Below are 23192 nucleotides of genomic sequence, written 5' to 3' on the forward strand. Positions count from 1 at the left end.
ATAATAGAAGTAAATTAGAAAGTTGCTTAAAATTCCATGCTCTATCTGAATCACGAAAGAAAATTTTTGGGTACAGTGTCCCTTTAAGGCCCTGATCAGGATCAGACCGGTGTTTAGATCTATAGCTCCACCTTGGAGTTTGAATATTGTTCTTAAAGTGAAGGTCAATTTTGATGAATTAGTGCCAGGTTTTTAAAATTCCTATTAAAAACAAGGGGACTTTAATTCATTAAAATTGACATTTCACTAGTTTTCTTCAAAAAAAAAAAAAAAAAAAAAAAAAAAAAAAAAAACAACTTACCTTTTAATCCTGACAGCCGCTGCAGCGCTTCCTCCGCCCATCGCAATCCCTCTTTGCGGGTCCAAAATTATGAATCCGGCTTCCTCCAATCACGTTGTTGCCTCATGCCAGGGGGGGGGATCCGTGATTGGAGGAAGCCGGATTTGTCATTTCTGACATATGAAGAGGCTTCAGACGGCCGGGGGAATCGCTGGAGCGGCTGTCAGGATTAAGAGGAAAGTTTTTGAAGAAACCAAGTGAAATGTCAATTTTGATGAATTAAAGTGCCCATGTTTTTAATAGGATTATTAAAAACCGGGCACTAATTCATCAAAATTGACCTTCACTTTAAGTTTTTGCAATGGGCTCTGTGTGAGCCTATGCATCCGATTGACGTTAAATTGTTGTCCTGGAAGGTTCTTTTTCTCTTGGCTATTGCGTTGGCACGCCAAGTTTCTGAAATGGCTGCCTTACAATGTGAGCCTCCCTATCTAGTGTTTCACACAGATAAGGCTGTCCTACGTACCCCGCTTGGGTTTTCTTTCCAAGGTGGTGTCTGATCGTAACATCAATCAGGAGATTGTGGTTTCTTCCTTGTGTCCTAATCTGTCTTCGAAGGAACATCCACTTCATAATCTGGATGTTGTTCGAGCTTTGAAGTTTTATCTTCACGCTACTAAGGGGTTTAGATAAACTCCTTCCTTGTTATCTACTCTGGGAAGCGTAAGGGTCTGAAGGCCTCTGACTTACTTATCTTTTTGGTTGAGGAGTGTTATACGCTTAGTTTACGAGTCAGCGGGACTTAGCCCTCCTCAGAGGATTACAGCTCATTCCATTAGAGTGGTGGCTTCCGCTTGGGCCTTTAAAAACGAGGCATCTATGGATCAGATTTGTAAGGCGGCCTGGTCCTCCTTACATACTTTTTCAAAATTCTACAAAAAATTTTGTGTTCTAAAATACAAATGCTAGTTTTGCCTAAAATTATTAAAACTACTATTAGGTTTCTTATAACAGAAATGTACTCTAATGGTACTTTGTATTACATATGTATAATATATTATTAATAATCACATCCAGGACAAGATTGCTCAAAGTTAAAATGTCACATGCAGTGTTTTTTTGCCTATAAAAATCTAATCTGAAATAATTATGAAAGTGAAAACTGTTGTAGAGTTTCATTTGTCGTTACATCTTTAGTTAGAAAGCAATTGTTTTGTTATGTGCTCAAACCCATATGAAGATAATTAAAACACAATATGTAACAAAGCTCATTATGAAATATCTAAAAAAAAAAAAAAAAAACCCTCACCTTGATTTATTTATAACTGTGTATCTGCCTTTTTTAGAGAAGAGACTTGTATTAAGAACCTATGTTTAAATGGAGAATTTACTGCCATTGCAGAACAAGGGGACATGACCTCAAATTAAAGAGTAGTAGGCTCAAGAGTACAGAACGGCTTCCACTTTTCCATTAGGTGGTGGTAAAGAAACACTGTGGGTGACTTCTTGAATATCTGGGATAAGGATATCCTACTTATTAATCAAGCTTACATTTTGTAAGATTTATTTTACTATCACATACGTGTCTACAAAGAATGAGGATCTCTGTAAATCAAACACATAATGATAACAGGGAAGACCTATCCATGTTTGATTTTCTTACATCAGCTTCTTTTTCATGTTTGCAGTACCAAGAAAAAGTCATAAGTCTATACATTGTGGAAACATTTAATTAAGATTTATACATAGCAGGTCTGCAGCGTAAGAGAAAAAAACAAAAACTCAGGCTGTAGCTTGTGCAGACTTTGATAGAAGTTTCAGGTCTGAGATACACTTGGCAATGCTCTCCTTTTGCTGTAAGAAAAAAATAAAATACAGGAGTGAATATGGTCTACATAAATGAGAAAAGTAAATGTAATATGCAAAAGTAAGAATATATACTTTAAATAAAAACACTTCAAGTAGATCCCTACATTTTTATTTAAGCTTAACCAACACACAATTTCAATATTTGTAATCAAAATCCTATTAGAACAGCATTAGGCTATAAAAATGAAAAGAAAGTTTTTTTTGTTTTGTATGGAAGCCAGCAAAGCCTAGCCTGTATGTGTGTATACACACACTATATTGAAGAAACAGTGCTGTCACAAATAGAAATTGTAGCGGACGAGAATATATATATATATATATATATATATATATATATATATATATATATATATATATATATATATATATATATATATATATATATATATATATATATATATATATATATATATATATTTTAACATCACTAGAGGGAGACAGGAAATAAACTCAACGCTTAGAAAAATGTAGTGTTTAATGTTCTTTTAAATTAAAAAAAATGGTAAACACATGTATATATTAAAAACATGAATGCCAATGATACCATTAAAACATCAGACATAAGAGGCACCTCTAATGTTAATTGCAACCTTTTTCTGATTTATAAATATGGTCTACAAATAAACTGGCATACTTATGAGCCATTAGAAGGAGTCTTTCAAAAATTATGGTCATAAAGGACAGAGATTATTATATACTTGTGTATGCAAAATGCAGTCATTTAAATATCCGTTACCTGCTGTGGTGTAATGCTCTGCCTCACATTGCTTTCTACCCAGCTGATCATGTGATCCTGCTCCTTGCGGCGCTGAAGGTGCTGCAGACCCACTTGGTAGTCCAGACGCTTCTTGACCTCATTATATACATTCAGCAACCTCTCCCTATAGTTGATCTCCAACAGCATTGCTATATTGTTCTGTGGGAGACAGCAAAACAAGATAAATGATAATTATTTTCTTTTTTAATAAAAGTTAAGAAAAAAAAAAAAAGAAGTGGGACGTCTGCAGATTTTTTTTTTAAAACATTACATATATACCACCCTGATTTTTTAAAATGCAACATAAAAAAAAAAGTTAAAAAGGACAGTAAAATTAAACGTTCACGATTCAGACAGAGAATGCAATTTTAGACAACTTTCCAATTTACTTCTGTTCTCAAATGTTTTGTTTTCTTGGTATCTTTTATTGAAGAGTAAAACTAGGTAGGCTCATAAGAGCTCAGGAGTGTGCACGTGTCTTTGCATAGTATATTACCTACTGCAAAAATTGGTTGAGGAAGGATAATGGCCTAGGGCCGTTTGTCTGGGTTTGGGCTAGACCTCTTACTTCCAGGGAAATACTTACTACAGGATATAAAGACATTTTAGAAAATTGGGTGCTTCTAACTTTGTGGCAACAGTTTGGGAAAAGCCCTTTTCTGTTCCAGCATCACTGGGCACCTGTGCACAAAGCTTAGTGTGGAGGAACTCAAATGACCTGCAGTGCCTGACCTCAGTTCTGGAAACTACATTTCATTATATAGCAATTAGCATTAATTATGCAACATACCCTTTTGGCATCAAATAGGTTGTTTCGTCCTTCTACCCTCCACTGTTCTTTTGTTTCTTCCTCAATTGCACGCTCAAGATTCTTAATTGCCGAATCTTTCACTGCTTGAGCTTTTGCAACTTTCTCCTGCAGAGGTAGAAGTAGATGCAGAATTAGAAATAAAGTTAGAGAAAAAAAGAAAATCATTATCAGATTATTAAATAGAAAGGGAATCTACCTTGTTTGGTCTATTTTTAAAGGTTACTTAAAATGAAAAAGGACAGAAGAAGGAAAGACCAGGACTGTTGTAGATAGTATGTGGTAGACGACAACAGCAAATAGGAACACCTCACTATGGCCTAGTTTCCATTGAGGTGGTAAAACTAAAAAAAAAAAAAAAAAAAAAAAAAAAAATATATCTATTTCCATTAAAGTCTATGGCAAATTTTTATGTTACCATCAGTACAAACTTTACCACCTCAATGGAAACTAGGTTATATGTTGCTAAATAAGTGTACATAACTACTTGAGAAACATAAGTAATTAGATATACAATAGGGATTAATAGGCTAACTTAAAATACTAAACATTTCTTTCTTACAGCAATCTGTAACAAAATAATACGTTTTTCATATGCTAGAGTTACAAGATTATGCATTTAATACATATATAAAAATCATTGACTATTGTCTTGGGGAATATTAGGTTTGTTGGTCCTGGTTACACCAAACCGTAAAGGGACAGTCAAGTCAAAAAAATATCTTTCATGATTTAAATAGGGCATGTCATTTTAAACAACATTCCATCTTATTTTTATCACCAATTTTGCTTTGTTCTCTTGGTATTCTTAGTTGAAAGCTAAACCTAGGAGGTTCATATGCTAATTTCTTAGACCTTGAAGGCCGCCTCTAATCTGAAAGCCTTTTGAAAGTTTTTCACCACTAGAGGGTGTTCATGTATTTCATATAGATAACATTGAGCTCACGCACGTTAAAGGGACACTAAACCCAAAATTTTTCTTTCATAATTCAGGTAGAGAATACAATTTTGAACAATATTCCAATGTACTTCTATGCTCTGATTTGCTTCATTCTTTAGATATCCTTTGTTGAAGAAATAGCAATGCACATGGGTGAGCCAATCACACGAGGCATCTATGTGCAGCCACCAATGAGCAGCTACTGAGCCTATCTAGATATGCTTTTCAGCACAGGATATCAGGAGAATGAAGCAAATTAGAGGGATGTTTAAAATTGAAAATTCTTTCTAAATCATGAAATATTTTTTTTGGGTTTCATGACCCTTTAAGCTTCTAGGAGTGAGCACTGATTGGCTAAAATGCAAGTTTGTCAAAAGAACTGAAATAACAGAAACTTAGATACAAGGTAATTTCAGAGGTAAAATGTGTACTATAACTGTGTTGGTTATGCAAAACGGAGTAATGGGTAATAAAGGGATTATCTACCTTTTTAAACAACAAAAAAGCTGGTGTTGACTGTCCCTTTAATGAAAAGGAAACTCATGTCCATTCAGGGTTCTTCAAACTTTTTGCCCCAAGACTCAGTTCAATGATACCACATACCTTCACAACCCTATTTTTTAATATACAACAAGATAGCTGCAATTTTTGGCAAAGTAACTAAAATCTATGCATACTTTATTCCCGATTGTAGTCAAACTTGAAAGTATTGTAAAAGTTAATAACACAAACACACACACTCATAAAACCCACATCACCACACACTCAAGTCGCGACCGAGTAAACATGGTGTTGTGACCCAGTAATGGGCCCCAACCTGTGGTTTGAAGAACCCTGCATTAGGGGACTATATACATTGTACTCAAAATATTTAATAAAGTTCTACTTATATTATATTAGCAGTGGGTGCTTGAATTTAGATTTCAGAATAACCTCTCTCTAAGGCATTATAAAGGGGAGGGGGTAAAAACTGTTACAGTTCACACTTACAAAAATCCAAATTGTAGCAGCACCAATAAAAAGGTATAAATTAATTTAGAAAAAGTGAAACAAATAAAAAAAATACAACATTTTGGACCTAGCAGTCCTTAGTCATGTAACTATACACATGACTAAGGACTGCTAGGGCTAAAACGGCATTTTATATTTGTTTAGCTTTTTCTAAATAAATTTTTTTTCCTTAATTGGTGCTACTGCGATTTGGATTTTTGGCCGATTTGTTTTAGTCTTTAGTGTAAAGTCTAGCAGCGTGCACATATAAACACTGGTGCTGAATTATTACAATTGCCTTTTATTTGCTATGATTTGTAGCAAAATTGTATCCTGTAGGTAGAACAATGTATAAAACACTAGCTGCCTTACATTATTGAGTTCATCAGCAAAAGCTGCCACACTAGGTCCAAATTTCTTGATACCGTAAAACAGACAAATGGCAATGCAGGCTGCAGCAAAGGTCTCATGGTTTATGACGTAGATTTCCTTGGACAGAATGTACACCAGGAGTCCAGTACCAAACATATAAGGGCCTGTGAAAAAAATAAAATAACTTTTGAGATAGTATTGGAATACAAGGGGTGCTGCTCTGTGTAAACACATGTTGATTGTAGCAGCCATTTTAGCTCAGTGGTGCAAATGCCAAATAACAGATATGAAGTAATAATGATCAATATAATGCAAACTGAAGAATATCCATCTCCGCTCTGTGCCTCAAGATGTATTGTGGAAACTGCATCATATTGATCAGTATTGTTTCAAACCTGAGGAGAAAACTTTCAAAAGCCAGTCTATAAAATGTATTGTTAATACAATAAAATGTGTGACTATGCACTGCAATACTCTTATTGTGTCTTCTTAACAACTATGGGGAAAAAAACAAAACTTTGTGCTTGTTACACTGGAAGAAAATATGGATAAACTAAATTATAATTTTAATCTTCTGCTTTTGCCCCCCCCAGGCTGATCCTTTCCTATGTCAAAGGGGGAAGATGCAGGATGTTGTGTATGGTAGGACATTCCATCACAAAAGTTAAAGCCCAGCACTGTTAGGACAGCATGGAATGTCCTAATGGCGTAAAGGGGTTAAAAAAATGGCAATTGGTTGCAGGTAAACAGCAAAAACTGCTTTGACCTCAGGAAGTCTATCAATCACCAGGTGTAGAAAAACCAGCTGGGTTTGCTAAATGGATGATACTGCAGTGCCAACCCAACAAAGTACATTGGTGCAAGAGTGTGATTGTTGTGCACCTTTCGGATTTATATTCATATTATTATTACAAGCTGCTAAAGGACAAGATAATTAGACAAACATCTAGCAATCCAAAGCTTTTTGCTGTTCTCAAGGACATACCCATAAAAATGGGTAAAGCAGACCTACTAATGTTTAACACACATGCTAATAGTCAGGTATTAAAATGATAATTATGTCTGGGAGGGTGGTCAATGAGAAAACCAGCTATTTCAGACACAAAAAAAATCTTTCCCAACACACAAAAGGGAGATTAGTGTTCTACAGGCAAAGGCAACTATTTCAAATAACAACATAACACTCCAGCAGGTAAAATCTACTGGAGTTTAGGGATTACTCCACCACACATTACTCCATTATTATTATTATCGGTTATTTGTAGAGCGCCAACAGATTCCGCAGCGCTAACTCCATATAGCCTTGTTGACTGATTAATTATTACGGGTAAGAAATCCTGGTAATCCTAGAATTACCTGGGTAAAACTGACATTACCCAAGAGGCTGTGGGTAAAGTCTGACGTACTGTAATTCCCTGTCTACACTTTTTCTTTTGCGTCCGCCTGGGGGGGGTTCAAGGAAGGCGCCCCGCCAATCCTCTAGCATCCACCCCAAGTGAACCTTGGGGAATGAGGTTTACAAGGGGGGGCTTTGCCACCCTTGAAACCCCCAGGGGGATGCAAAAAAAGATAGTGAAGATGGGGGAATTACAGTGCATGCTATATATGTTTGATGCGGTAACGCTGCAATCTGAGGGAATTTATGATCATACATCGGGCTTTACACTCAGCCACTTGTGTAATGTCTGTTTTACCTGGCTAATCCTAGGATAACCCAATATCCGACTTTACCCGTAACATATATATCCTTTGAACAAAAAAAAAAAATCTTTCTTTTTTAGTCTAGGATGAAATCATCTCTCAATCAAAAATAGTCTTCTTTGAGCATTATTACATTATATTTTTGGAGTTTGTGCACTTCATTTCTTAAGAATATACGAAGCTCAAAAAGATAGCTACAAATAAAATAAGGATTTATTTAATCCAGCACTGTAGCAGAATACTAACTTCACTTCTTATTTTCCCTATTTAAACAAACTGACATTTAGACAGTTTCGTACTTTCTTTGATTTAGCCTCACCCCAGATTAGTCTGAATGTTGCATTTTGTACATATTATACTTGTCCCACACAAGAAAAGTTAAACATTGGTCAGTCCCCCTTGAAGGTGCACTGACCAATTACTTACCTGTGACTCCAGTTTTAGGATAGAGGAACTGGAAGAATTCTTCTGGTATAAGCCCAAAGCGTACTTTGCCACCTTTCTCTGGAAGGGGGGGCACAGGAGCTAAGGCTGGCTGCCCTGTGTGAAAACCCCTGCATACATTCAGCATGCTGTTAATGTGAAACAAAATATATATTAAACACGGAAATCTAAGGGACATTAAGCTGTAAATAAATACTAGACATGAGGTATTAAAAGCAAAGATTAAAAGGGACATTAAACACTTTAAGATTGCAATATAAAATGATAAACTGTATAAATGAAAAAAACTCTGCAATATGCTTTGTTTATTTTGTCCCTATTTTCCTGTAATTCCGTTCTGAAATTGTGAGCTTTTCAGTACGGTTAGAAATAGAACAGCAGAACACTTACATTACACACAGCCATTGGGTGCACACTCTAGTGACCCATTTATAAATGTCCGTAATTGGCCAGAGCAGAGAAAGTAACCTAAGTTACAACATGGCAGCTCCCATTGTTTTATAGACATTAAAACTTTGGACTTATTTAGTCAATATTTAAACAGCTAATTAAACAAAAAAAACACATCTAAGTGTTATTCTCAGACTAATCTTTTCTTTGAATGCATCCTATCTAGCATTTATTTAGTGTATAATATCCCTTTAAAAGAGACAGTAAAGTCATTTTTTTCCTTTAAGGAGTCAGGTTGAGCGTAGAATTTTAAACAACTTTCATTTTTATTTTGGTTATCTAATTTGCTTCATTTCTTGGTATCCTATGTTGAAAAGCATAAAGCAAAGTAGGCTCAGGAGCAACAATGCACTACTGGAAGCTATAGATATATATATATATACACAAATATACACACACCGATTGTCATTGGCTCACCCATGTGAGTATTTAGAAACCAGTAGTGCATTGCTGCTCCTTCAACAAATGATACAAAGAGAATGAAACAAATTAGATAATAGAAGTAAACTGGAAAGTTATTTAAAATTGTATGTTCTACCTAAATCATGAAAGGAATTTGGCGTTTCATGTCCCTTTAATGTTAAATACTTTTAGCTGCTTGTGTAGCACATAAGGTAAAGATTGTGTGAAAACCTATTACACTGTAATGCTGCAGTTTCTATTTCGTCTGCTAGAACTGCTTAGCTTTAGGTTAAACTATTTATGTTTACTTGCCTGGCACTCATAGGAGCAGAGTTCTTCAAGGCAGAGGCTATAGAAGAAAAAGAAAAAAAAAAGTTAATACTTTAGCAAATGATTAGTAACCAAATAACTATTTGCCATACAATAAAAAGGAAGAACTTGCATAACAGATCATGTGTTTAATATCTTACGAGTTATATTAAAAAAAAAACAAAAAAAACACAACAACATGTTCCTTCCCAATATTTCCCCTAAAACTAATTTCTACTAACTACTATGAATGAATATTTTAGGTTACAGCATAATATAACAAATAGCTCAGTTTTATTCAGTGGAATGGTTGTGCTCACAATTTAATAATTACAAATATTGATTTTACAGATGTAAAAATGTGCGCACAGATAAGAGGCCTCCCATTACAGCAAAGGTTTGGCAGAGATAGATAGATAGACATAACAAACCAACAAGTCAGAATTAAGGTTTTATGAGTTCCAGCACCATGGCTCCCAGATTTGTCAAACCACATTTCATAACCTAAAATTCTGTTTACTGAGGGGTGTTGTACGTCAAGATGGTTAATGGTTTATATTCAAGGACTGAATACAAGCCAGAATTTACTAATGTATAGTATACTGTGGCATCATAATCCTGAAGCATTTTAAGAAACCTTTCAATATGTGCATTCAAGAAAGGTAGATTTTTTTAATTTTTTAACTATGATAGCATCACATACTGCATGCCCCTTTAGCAAACCATGGACTTTACACCAGTGATGATCAACTTCTGAAACATATGGAGGACGCAGGTAAGCATTTTAGAAATCCTTATGGGTTGCATATAAATTAAACCATTGTTTCTCAACCACAGTCCTCAAGTACCCTCAACAGGCCAGGTTTTCATTACAGCTGAACATGTCCACAGGTGACATAATCAGCTGAAAGGTGAGAGCAGGTTAGCAACCATGGTGTTACTGATCAGCTGATTACTTCACCTGTGCACAAGTTCATCTATAATGAAACCTGGCCTGTAGGGGGTAATTGATGACCACGGTTGAGAAACACTTTACTAAAAACACACACACAATCCATTTCCTAAAAATGTCCAGTGGCCCAGGGAGAGATCTAGGTACACTTTTAGGGCACTTTCTGCCTGCTGTTCTCCCTCAAGAAGGTTCTTGAGGTGTGGACACAAAAACTATGGCACACATTCTTAGCTCTGCTTTTCTCAGGGTGGCACAAAACCTAGTGCAGAGGGCCACCAGTTGGCCATTCCTGCAATACACAACTGTAGATTGCTGAGCATTCACTAATCTTCCTCTACGTCAAGATCAGTATTGCCCTCTGAGTTAAAAAGAAAACTTTTTCCTACACCAATATATGCTATGCTAGAACAACTGTTTAGGCTATGAAATCTTACACTGGGATTCAACTAGGGAACATATACAACATTTTTAATTTTTTATTTAAGGCTTTGTTTTTGCAATAAATACACTACCTTATGCCAGAACTACATTGTCTACTTTAAACTGAAAGGCAATAGGTACAGTAATTTACTTTGGACCAATAGAAATTAATAGTGTATGCTGATCTCTTATATCACCTCTAAAAGGTTGCTGCAAAGTCACCTTAGAATTATAATATTGTAAAACTTTTGCATAAACCACCTATAAGCTCTGTACAACACAATGTCATCCAGAGAACACAGGATAGTATGTCGGATAGTATGTCAGTGTAGGTTGAAAAGTCTAAACAGATTATGCATGGGTATAAGCAAGCTATGTGCCTAGATTATGCAGGGGTATAAGCAATCTATGTATTAATTTAGTTTATAGTGAGGGTTAAACATGAGTGGTTTGAGATATATATATATATATATAATTTTTTATTTTATTTATTTATTATACAAACCACTCATGTTTAACCCCTCGCTATAAACTAAATAAATACATAATGGTTACAAGAAGTTAAACTATAAGATACATATCTGACATATACAATTAAAGAGGCACAAGAAATATTACTTGATCTGGAAGAAAAATAATAATGCATTTTAAGAAACTGTCAGTGTCGTTAACAATTAAGAAGCACTAAGACTACCAATGATTATATGTCAGAGCAATAGGTATTAGAGTTGCATTAGGAGTTTGCCCAGGCCTGACAGGGTCTATCGGATAAAGCTGCACTGTATGGTGGTTGCTCTGAGGCAATCAGAGAAGAACTTACCCGAGACGAGGGCGACTCTGGAAAGCATGGTGTGGCCGGTGTAGAAGGTGAGTTGCTCTGTACTGAAGATGGGAAGACCGCCACCAGTCAACCTGTGCCCTCAATGTCCCTGAGCTTAGAAAGCAAGATGGCGGCGGCCACACCTCCTCCAGCCCAACCACTAGTCACAAGCCAAGGACGGTGTTCTAGATAAAACAACGGACATGTCATTTATTATGGCAGAGAAAGTGTCAGACATCTTGCTTAAGGGCACAAGATACTAGGTGTTCTGTCGATAGAACCTAGGCACTGCCAGAAGATATGCATAGCCCAGATTTGTGTCACGATTTTTTATTTTTCTCTAGATTATATTCACATGTAACGAATAAATCTATTTCTAGTAATTAATTCAATGCATTTTTATTGTGAAATGGAGCGTCAATATTTTACAGATGCCAGTATATTTTATACTTTCTTGATATTGGTCTCATAATTAGATTGAAAAAAACTAAAACACATGTATTCTCTCTTGTCCTGGTTTATTATGTTATTTCGCCCCGAGTAAAGATGGCTGCTTGACTGTCAAATTTGTTCTTAAAGTTGTAGGAAAGGCAAAGGCTTATGTATGCATATTTGACATATGGTGGGCGGGGCTTCATCTTCTGGCGCGGTGCTTGGTGGGTAGAGAGGAAGGAACCGGTGAAAGGCTGAGGATTGCACGTGTGGATAACATGAATAAGGAAAATCCGTGGGGTAGTCCGGTGAGGATGCCAGCGTGCATGGAAATTCAGCTGGAGGCCGCACAGTACCGAGGAGGTAAGAAGAGAGAGATGTTACTGATGACTTTGGAGTGTAGAAGACAGAAAATTGCAGATGTATAGATAGGTTTATCCGAGGATGACAATACCTGTATTAAAGCGACCAGGTGCGGGGCTTAAAAATGAATTAACTAAAGTCTAGGGAGGAGCCTAATTAAATTACCATGTTGTATGTCCAATTAAAAAAAAATAATAGAAAAGTTAAAACAATTTTTTTTAACCAATATGTAACCCCAAAATTCCTTTCCTGATTCAGGGAGTGTATAATAAAAGAAAAAAAACTACAATTTACTTGTATTGTTATACATTTAATTTGTTCTGTTTGTGTATTTTGTTGAATAGCAGGTAGGTAGGCTCAGGAGTGAACACCTGCCTGGTGCACTATGTGACAGTCACTTTGCAGAATGGTATAGGTTGTGCTAACACTGCTGCCATCTAGTGCTCAATTACTGCTATATAGTTCTCCAAACATACACATAACCCTCTTAGGTATTCTCTTTGTCAAAGAATACTATGAGAACAAAGTAAATTTCATCGTAGAAGTAAGAAACTTTTTTTTTTTTTAATTTGCCTGCTCTGTCTGAATCATGACATTTCTATTCAAAGGTAATGCACAATTCCCTTTAGAGAGCAGCCAAGGAAATGTTTTGTCAAACATCTCAGCAAGCTATAATACATTAGCTTCCAGTTAGCTGATAGGGACATTTTTATTTGTCTATAATAGACCGGCGCTCCTCCGCCCGCAGTTCCTGCTGTAGTTAGGAGATAGATGACGTATCCGGCTTCCTCCAATCGTTGCAGTGCCCCCATTGGTGTCCGCTCATGGGGCAACACAATGATTGAAGGAAGCCGGATTTGTCATCAATCTGCAATCTATAGCAGGGGCTGAGGGGACGGAGGATCGTCGGTCTGCTTTCCATAAAAAAAGGGTATTTAAAAAAAAAAAAAAAAAAAAAAAGGCTTCAATGTAAAGTTTATTGAATGAAAGTGCCCCAGATTTTAAGAGTATTTGTAGATACAGGGCACTTATTCATTAAACGTTACATTCACTTTAAAGTGAAGGTAAATCCTTGCATTTCAAACATGCTAGGATTTACCAGTGCTAAAAATAAATGAGACTTTCAGTGATGACTTTTTAAAAAGGCTATGTTAAACATACCTTTTTTCTTTTTTTAATTGAGGCAATTTTTGCACCTCTTAGCCAATAGCTGTGCACTTAAATGTCCCTTTTACATGTTCCCTAACTGAAGCTACATTCCTTAGATTAGGTATATTGTGGTAGGAGCATTTGTAATCTACTGTCTGTTTGGTTCTGATTCTATCTTAGAGGTCTCCATAACACTGCAATTTAGAGCTTTGTTTGTTGCTGACCTTAAAGGGACAGTAAACACCTTGTAATTACCAGACATTTCTGTCGTGTTGCTATAGAATAACAAATCAGCAAAGGCTTAACGTTTTTAAAACAAATTAAAGGGACAGTATACTGTAAAATAGTTTTTCCCTTAATGTGTTTACAATTGTTTTTTTTACCAACTGCAGAGTAAAAAATGTATGAAAATTAGCTTTTTAAGGTTTATTTCTGTATATTAAATCTGATTTTGTGTTTTGAAGCCACAGCCTAATAAAATAGGTTGAGCTTGTAGGTATAATCAGATCTCATTACTGTATCACATTGTGCACATATACCTGCTTCTTTATCTTATATCTGTCCTTAAAACAATCACCAATACTTTGAGAGAACAAAGAAAAATCAACAATTTATTACCTTATCTCTGCTTTATCACACTGGGAGTGTAATTTCTTCTGCTGGCTGTGTTTGCACAGCTTATCACAGCTTATCTATAGCTGGTACGCGCGGCCACAAACTTTCAGAATAGGTGGGGATACCACATGTCAAATTAACTATTTCAAATGCCAATATAAGGGTAAAGGAGCTACTTGTAAACAATTTAATACACTCCAGCAGGTAAAGTGGATCATTGGGAACAAATTAAAGGGGAGAAAATTTTTGAGTAAACTGTCCCTTTAACATCCCTTTTACCATTTGCCTTACTTTGAGGAGCCTATTTGGGCTTTAGTCTGCAGACCACAAGACTAGTCCCGGTAATTAGTTAGTAGAAAAGGCGAATTGTTTTGCAGTTATTTGATAAAGCCAATTGGGTACATATGTAGCAGGGTTAGCCTTCAGAAGTCAAGCCCTTCTCTCCACTTTGACTGCAGGTTTACACAAGCGATCCTGCAGTCAGGATTTATCAAGCAGTGGTCCTCAGACTGCTGCTTCCCTGCCCTGTTCTCCACCTCTTAGGTGGGGAATTTCAATCTCCCCTATCTCTTCTGACCGCCTTCACATGATTGGCTGTGTGTGGGCAGGAGGTGGGGTTGCACGAGAGTGTATGCAATGTTAAATAACTCCCTGCCTCGCTCTACACGTCTCTTCCCCCTAGTTTTCAAGTGTTCCTTAAAGACTCTTTAGGGATGCATGTAATATACACTAACATTTTCTTATCTTAGCTCCTCTCCTTCTTTAGTTATCACCTTGAACCCCCTTAGCATGTAAGCTATGAGCCTAGCTGCCTTGTAGATCACTCATGAGATGATTTACAACAGTGAAATTCTTGGCAGGGCCCTTTAACCCTTTGTCTCTCATAACTGTCATCTTGCGTATTAGACCCATGTCATTAGTGCTGCTGCAGAACAGAGTGATCTGAGATGTAATCACAGAAAATGCAGCATGTCTGCAGAAAGAACAGGGGCTGTTAGCACTTTAACTTTTCAGTGCTGCACCACATTAGGCTGTTCTTTTTAAACAGAGCTGTTCTCTGGCTTCGTTGTATAAGTTTTTCTTAACACAGTGCATCCAGAGCAAAGTGCTGTTTGAAGACAACAGTCAAATATGCAGTAGTGCTGCAAAGTATCAGTGCATTGATTGTTGTCTAGTTCTGAGATTTTTGCAAGCTCGTTCCCTAGCTTTTCACAGTCTGCAAAGCTGTTTTTCTCTGAATGTAAGATGTTTATATGAGCAATGCACCTTTTTTATTACTACATTTCTATGTTAGACTAAGAGAAAAGGAAACAGATTTATTCAAGAGACATTTTACAATTGCTTTTTTTGTCTGCAGCTAATTTGCAATGCAATTTTCAACTACTGCACTAGATTATACAACTTTAATTATTGCTTTATTCTCCAGTTAACCAACACATTGCAATTGATCTGGTTCTTTAGTGTTAATTGACAAATTTACAATTTTATTTTATTTAAAAATGACCTGCAGAAAATTTTTCACTAAAAAAATCTCATCGCAGAAAGTGAAAAAAAGTTCTGTCTCTGGGGTGCTGCAGAAAATGTTGGCGCTCTACAGTGGCGAAGCCGGGTGGACAGGGCCGAATATGTTCGTCCCTGTCCGCCCGTGTTTGATAAATTGAGCCCATAGTGTCCATTTAAATTAGTACACCATCCATGTTGTTCTCTAACCAATGTATATAGGAAATGAAGATGTGTTCAGTAATAGGAAGATATAACACACTGACTCTTTAAATATTTTACTATTGTAGGTGGATTGCTAAAGAGGTGATCTATAATGTAGGTTTGTTTTATTCACATGGAAGAACAATTGAATAATTCTCTTTTTGTGATGAAATCCCCAATATTGTTTTTAGTGTCATAAAACTGCCCGAAATGTTATTGTTTGATCACTGATCAGTTATTCTGTATGATTAGTGTTATATATAAACAGCTTTCAAATTTACTTCTATTCATTTTCCTTTATCTTGGTTTATGTTGTTGAAAAGTAGACGTATGCTTTAGAAGTGGCCCATTTCTGGAGCACTATATGGCAGCAGTTTTGCAAGAATGTTATCCATTTGCAAGAGCACTAGATGGCAGCCCTATTTCTTGTCATATATTGCTCCAGATGCATACTTGGGTATCTCTTCAACACAGAACATCATGGGAATGAAGCACATTTTATAATAGAAGCAAATTAAAAACTTGTTATTTTTATTAATGGTATGCTCAGTCTGAATCACAAAACCAAAAGTTTTAGGTTTCATATCCCTTTCATTTCTCCCCTTTAATATGTTCTCAGGGATCTATTTTACTTGCTGGAGTGTATTAAACAGTGTACAAATAACTCATTTACATTTATTTTGTCATTTAAAATAGCGGTTTTGCTTACCTATACTGTAGTTAGTATTAGTTATAGAAAGGATATGCAAATTAACTGCAGTTATATAAGTCAACCTGTTAATGCGGTGAAAGAAAACGTAGTCCATGTAAAATGGCGTTTCTGCAGCTGCTTTAAATACAATTAACGTTAATCAGTTACTTGTCTAAGTACATTATCTCTTTTAAAGGGACACTCAAATCAAAATTAAACTTTCATGATGCAGATAGAACAAGTTTCCAATTCAATTCCATTATATGTGCACAATCTTATTTGCACATTTTCTGAGGCACCTGCTCCTAGCATGTGTAAAATTCCCAGGATATATGTATATTGTGATTGGCTGATGGTCATCACATGATGCTTTAGGAAGGAAAATGTAACTGACATTTGTCAGAAACAAAATCTGCTACTTGTTTGAAAATCAAAGTGCTTTTTCATTGTCTCTTTATTAATTTTTTGTAACTCTACTGTGTTTAATGGCCCTTTTTATTGTAAAGTTGAATCTAAAACTGTTGTTTTGACATCTTTTCATGTGTTCATCTTTCAGATGGAGCTCTCCTTCTTGCTGCCTCCAGCCTTAGTGGCCGCACCTGGGGAGGTTCTATTTGGGTGTACAAGGATCCATTTGGAGCTCCTGTAGAAAGTTTATGTACAGCAGGGGTACAGACTGAAGCAGGAGTGACTGATGTAGCTTGGGTGCAAGAGAAAGGAATACTGGTGGCCTCTGATTCAGGTATGCTCATTTAAATATTAGTCTTTGCATCTTTGTTGTGTTTAACCCCTTGTGCCAAAAAGTCATAGGTACTACGTGTCACAGTACTCTGCCCAACGTACTGAGTTGACATAGTACCTACGTCCAGCACACAGGCACATGTTGCAATTCCTGCTGTCTAAGACAGCGGGAGCCGCAACCAGTAGGCAGAATTCATCTGCCTTCATAGGTTTAGAGAGCTGGGTTTTTTGGGAGGGGGGGGGGCAGGGAGGGTGAGGGGGATCCCTATATTACAGAAATTATATGAATGCATTTATTTATTTTTAAAAAGTCCTAAACTGCATACTGGCAGGCTGTCTGCCACTACCTAAGATGTTGGTGACCAGTGGGATGGGTGGGAGGGTAATCCCTAGGTGTGGGCATTTCGATGCTTTGTTAGCATCCGAATGAGGAAGAAGATGGCTGCTTATGGTGTTTGGCTCTTTTCGGAGCCGGATTTATTTATTTTTCTTTCATGTGAAAGTGCAACTTACTATGATCTGGGTTTCCACAGATCTTCGTGTGTGGCACTTTCATAAGAAGGAATCCGGCTCTAAAAAGAGCACAACGCCAGGAGCGGCTGCCCATTTCCGCATTTGCTTGCTAACGAAGCATCCGAATGTCCATGCCTAGTAATCCCTACACTAGAGCACATATTAACCTTAGAAGCTGTCAAAAAGAGAAAAGAAGGTCCAATGAATTGCACTACATTTAAGATAAATAGGAACTACTGCCCAATGAAAGGATACTTAAGTATTAATAACTTGAGTTCCAGGGTTGGTGCTGTGTATAATAAAGACTAAATTTGACTGAAATTGGGGAGAATAGGAGACCCTCCACAACAAGTATACACTAATAGCACTCCTGAGTCCCAAGAGGTGGGTGAATCCCAATGTATATTAGTAATCACAGAGAACTTATGTCAATTCCATGAATGACAAAAAATGAGTCAGATAGTGGTGAGAGAATAAATTAAAATATAACTTTTATTGGTTAAATTTATTGAAATTGTCACACACACACAACACAGTTAAAACTACGTATAGAGGGGATTGGACAGTGTGTCATACAGGTAAGAGATGCTAACAATATAGCATATTAAGTATCATAGTCACCTCTGATAAAAGGATATTATAGGGAAAAACTAGCTATTATATAATAGCCAGAATTCACTATTGGAATCACATATAATATGTTATGGTGACTAATGCTGAAAACATCTCCTGAATAGATATGGCGTAGTGAAATTGCGGAGGATATATGTTACCAGATGAGCATAAATGCTAGAGCACTATTGGATAACAACCAACTATGTGGAGATATTAGTATTATTGGGCACTTGGGGTTATCCTCCAATAACTGGGTTCACACAAATGGGAAGGAAAACAAGGTGGTAAATCCAGAGATAAAAAATCTATATGTATATGTACACATATAAATTATTTAGTATATTTTTGTAGTACATCCAAGGTAAGTGGGTGCCTCTGTGATCCTATCCACTTTATGTGTGATCCTAAATATGTTGCAACATGACTGATAACTGCATATAAATCCAGCTGACTAATGTGCCAATGTGTTTATTATAATGACCAATCATAGAAACATACATTAGTCTGATTGAGGCGTCAGCTAAAATGAGTTACAAGACAATTCTAGACATAGGCTAGTGCGCTAGTGTGTCCGTAAACCTCCATTGCCAGAAAAATATTAGTTGTAATCAAATTTATAGTTGGTAGTATTAGGCATATAAACAATAAACCACAATTCTTACATATTCTCCCACTTTAACAGTGGTTTAGGTTTGTCAAGAGTTAGTAGTACAACTAAAATTGGGATAAGTACAGTATATGACAGGTAAAAGTGAATACTATTATTGTATAATTCCCAATAGGTACACTGTAACTCAACCATTCACTTGAGATCAAACAAGGTAACTGCTATAATAGCATGCTTTACTGTGAATTGTTATTGTTGTAGCGATATGCTTTTAATACAATATGCCAGGATAATCGCACATCTGACTGGGAGGTAGCTCTAATAAATTGGAGTAACATATAAACAACACTTGAGTTTAAGTTAATTGGCTTGATATAACCGCAAGCCACCTCTTATACACAATTGTTTATTTAGATAGTATATAGTGAAGGAGGCGGTTTTAAGGTTTAAAGGCACACAAAAGGTTAAGTGTGGTGAATATTCATTGTGTCTCATTACATGGGAGTGGGTTAATGTATAACATATTGAATAAAATATACCCAATTCTGGTGATACTGTGCTTCTGCATATAGAGTTTGTTAGATATCCACTCTCAGTAAAAACTGCATTAGCTAAAACATTTTGTTTGCCAAACAAATCAATTGCAAGCCGTTGGTTAAGAAGTATGCTTGTAATTAGCTATCCACGGATTGCAATTTAAAGTGACAAAGCCGATAAGCGGCGAAACATGTTAGGGAAATGGTGAGGAGCCCAGTGAGCTCCTGTGTTTTAGGAAGCGCTTAGTGGGGGAACGATCAGCGTGTCCCTGTATTGAATACTTTTAATAACACTGAATCTGGTTTAGTGGCTCAGTAACTCTGGTACACTTATACAATGGAGGGTATAAGGCATTAGCTTAAATGCAGCACGCTGCTGACAGACCCAACCTGACTGTTATTACTTGACCTACATTAGATTTCACGCTACCTACTCAGACTAACATTCCGGTGTCTTTTGACATTAGCAACCTTAGAGTTTATGGGGGTAATAGGCCAACTTTCTAGTGCACACCTTTGGCATTTAAATGCGATACCATTGGTGTCTCATACTGCAGCTATAAACCCAGCTGCCAACGCTGACTTTAAATTGTAATCCGTGGATAGCTAATTACAAGCATACTTCTTAACCAACGGCTTGCAATTGATTTGTTTGGCAAACACGCCTAGATTTAGAGTTCTGGGTTAGCCGTCAAAACCAGCGTTAGGGGGCCCTAATGCTGGTTTTGTCCTACCGCCGGTATTTAGACTTGTGTAGGTAAGGGTCTAACGCTCACTTTCCAGCCGCGACTTTTCCATACCGCAGATCCCCTTACGCCATTTGCGTATCCTATCTTTTCAATGGGATCTTTCTAACGCCGGTATTTAGAGTCTTGGCTGAAGTGAGCGTTAGAAATCTAACGACAAAACTCCAGCCGCAGAGAAAAGCCAGGAGTTGAGAGCTTTCTGGGCTAACGCCGGTTCATAAAGCTCTTTACTGCTGTGCTCTAAAGTACACTAACACCCATAAACTACCTATGTACCCCTAAACCGAGGTCCCCCCCACATCACCGCCACTCTATTACATTTTTTTAACCCCTAATCTGCCGACCGCACAACGCCGCAACCTACATTATCCCTATGTACCCCTAATCTGCTGCCCCTAACATCGCCGACCCCTATATTATATTTATTAACCCCTAATCTGCCCCCCCAACGTCGCCGCTACCTTACCTACACTTATTAACCCCTAATCTGCTGACCGGACCTCTGCGCCACTATAATAAATGTATTAACTTCTAAACCGCCTCACTCCCGCCTCGCAAACCCTATAATAAATAGTATTAACCCCTAATCTGCTGACCGGACCTCGCCGCTACTCTAATAAATGTATTAACCCCTAAAGCTAAGTCTAACCCTAACACCCCCCCAAGTTAAATATAATTTTTATCTAACGAAATAAAATAAATCTTATTAAATAAATTATTCCTATTTAAAGCTAAATACTTACCTGTAAAATAAACCCTAATATAGCTACAATATAAATTATAATTATATTGTAGCTATTTTAGGATTAATATTTATTTTACAGGCAACTTTGTATTTATTTTAACCAGGTACAATAGCTATTAAATAGTTAATAACTATTTAATAGTTACCTAGTTAAAATAATTACAAAATTACCTGTAAAATAAATCCTAACCTAAGTTACAATTAAACCTAACACTACACTATCAATAAATTAATTAAATAAAATACCTACAAATAAATACAATTAAATAAACTAAAGTACAAAAAATAAAAAATGAACTGTTACAAAAAATAAAAAAATAATTTACAATCATTATAAAAATATTACAATAATTTTAAGCTAATTACACCTACTCTAAGCCCCCTAATAAAATAAAGCCCCCCAAAATAAAAAAAAATGCCCTACCCTATTCTAAAATACAAATAGAAAAGCTCTTTTACCTTACCAGCCCTTAAAAGGGGCTTTTGCGGGGCATGTCCCAAAGAATTCTGCTCTTTTGCCTGTAAAAAAAAAAAACATACAATACCCCCCCCCCAACATTACAACCCACCACCCACATACCCCTAATCTAACCCAAACTCCCCTTAAATAAACCTAACACTAAGCCCCTGAAGATCTCCCTACCTTATCTTCACCACGCCGGGTATCACTGATCCGTCCACAAGAGGCTCCGAAGTCTTCATCCAAGCCCAAGCGGGGGCTGAAGAGGTCCATCATCGGGCTGAACAGGTCCATCATCCGGCTGAAGTCTTGATCCAAGCGGGGGCTGAAGAGATCCATAATCCGGCTGAAGTCTTGATCCAAGCGGGGGCTGAAGAGATCCATCATCCGGCTGAAGTCTTCTATCAAGCGGCATCTTCAATTTTCTTTCTTCCAGATCCATCTTCATCCCGCCGACGCAGAACATCCATCCTGGCCGACGACTTCCCGACGAATGACTGTTCCTTTAAGGGACGTCATCCAAGATGGCGTCCCTAGAATTCCGATTGGCTGATAGGATTCTATCAGCCAATCGTAATTAAGGTAGGAAAATTCTGATTGGCTGATTCCATCAGCCAATCAGATTCAAGTTCAATCCGATTGGCTGATTGGATCCGGTCGGCAGATTAGGGATTAATAATTGTAGGTAGGTGGCGGCGACGTTGGGGGCGGCAGATTAGGGGTTAATATAATATAGGGGTCGGCGGTGTTGGGGGCAGCAGATTAGGGGTACATAGGGATAACGTAGGTTGCGGCGGTGTACGGAGCGGCAGATTAGGGGTTAAAAAAAATATGCAGGTGACAGCGATAGCGGGGGCGGCAGATTAGGGGTTAATAAGTGTAAGGTTAGGGGTGTTTAGACTCGGGGTTCATGTTAGGGTGTTAGGTGCAGACTTAGGAAGTGTTTCCCCATAGGAAACAATGGGACTGTGTTAGGAGCTGAACGCTGTTTTTTTGCAGGTGTTAGGTTTTTTTTCAGCTCAAACTGCCCCATTGTTTCCTATGGGGAATCGTGCACAAGCACGTTTTTGAAGCTGGCCGCGTCCGTAAGCACCGCTGGTATTGAGAGTTGCAGTGGCGGTAAATATGCCTCTACGCTCCATTTTTGGAGCCTAACGCAGCCATTCTGTGAACTCTAAATACCAGCAGTATTTAAAAGGTGCGGGGGGAAAAAAAGCACGCGTAGCTAACGCACCCCTTTGGCCGCAGAACTCTAAATCTAGCCGAAAATGTTTTAGCTAATGCAGTTTTTACTGAGAGTGGCTATCTAACAAACTCTATATGCAGAAGCACAGTATCACCAGAATTGGGTATCTTTTATTCAATATGTTATACATTAACCCACTCCCATGTAATGAGACACAATGAATATTCATCACACTTAACCTTTTGTGTGCCTTTAAACCTTAAAACCGCCTCCTTCACTATATACTATCTAAATAAACAATTGTGTATAAGAGGTGGCTTGCGGTTATATCAAGCTAATTAACTTAAACTCAAGTGTTGTTTATATGTTACTCCAATTTATTAGAGCTACCTCCCAGTCAGATGTGGGATTATCCTGGCATAGTGTATTAAAAGCATATCGCTACAACAATAACAATTCACAGTAAAGCATGCTATTATAGCAGTTACCTTGTTTGATCTCAAGTGAATGGTTGAGTTACAGTGTACCTATTGGGAATTATACAATAATAGTATTCACTTTTACCTGTCATATAC

At 37.1% G+C, this 23192-nt stretch overlaps 2 protein-coding genes across 2 annotated transcripts in view; one reads left to right on the forward strand and one right to left on the reverse strand.

Moving 5' to 3' along the window:
• Positions 1-1992: 1992 nt before the first annotated feature.
• ATP5PB (ATP synthase peripheral stalk-membrane subunit b) lies at positions 1993-11666 on the reverse strand. Its single transcript, XM_053706639.1, has 7 exons — positions 11515-11666; positions 9326-9362; positions 8144-8289; positions 6017-6180; positions 3697-3822; positions 2886-3065; positions 1993-2134 (listed from the first exon to the last, which is right to left on the reverse strand). The coding sequence occupies exons 1-7, from the start codon at positions 11540-11542 to the stop codon at positions 2063-2065; spliced, it is 753 nt and encodes a 250-aa protein (XP_053562614.1). The 5' UTR covers positions 11543-11666; the 3' UTR covers positions 1993-2062.
• A 506-nt stretch (positions 11667-12172) lies between these two features.
• WDR77 (WD repeat domain 77) overlaps positions 12173-23192 on the forward strand; it is a 142289-nt gene continuing 131269 nt past the window's right edge. Inside the window, exons 1-2 of the mRNA XM_053706638.1 lie at positions 12173-12309; positions 17025-17210. Coding sequence (XP_053562613.1) covers positions 12225-12309; positions 17025-17210 — 271 coding nt within the window. The 5' untranslated portion in view covers positions 12173-12224. The remainder of the gene's footprint in view (positions 12310-17024; positions 17211-23192) is intronic.

This window comes from Bombina bombina, chromosome 3, assembly GCF_027579735.1.
Source record: "Bombina bombina isolate aBomBom1 chromosome 3, aBomBom1.pri, whole genome shotgun sequence".
Taxonomy (NCBI): domain Eukaryota; kingdom Metazoa; phylum Chordata; class Amphibia; order Anura; family Bombinatoridae; genus Bombina; species Bombina bombina.

Bases quoted from the DNA above. Each gene is read 5' to 3' on its own strand.
- ATP5PB (XM_053706639.1), bottom strand. From the start codon at position 11,542: ATGCTTTCCAGAGTCGCCCTCGTCTCGG. The intron at 3,823-6,016 runs GTAAGGCAGCTA...CTACCTCTGCAG, and splicing joins TTGCTGATGAACTCAATAAT to GAGAAAGTTGCAAAAGCTCA. The intron at 2,135-2,885 runs GTAACGGATATT...TTTTTCTTACAG, and splicing joins AGAGCATTACACCACAGCAG to CAAAAGGAGAGCATTGCCAA.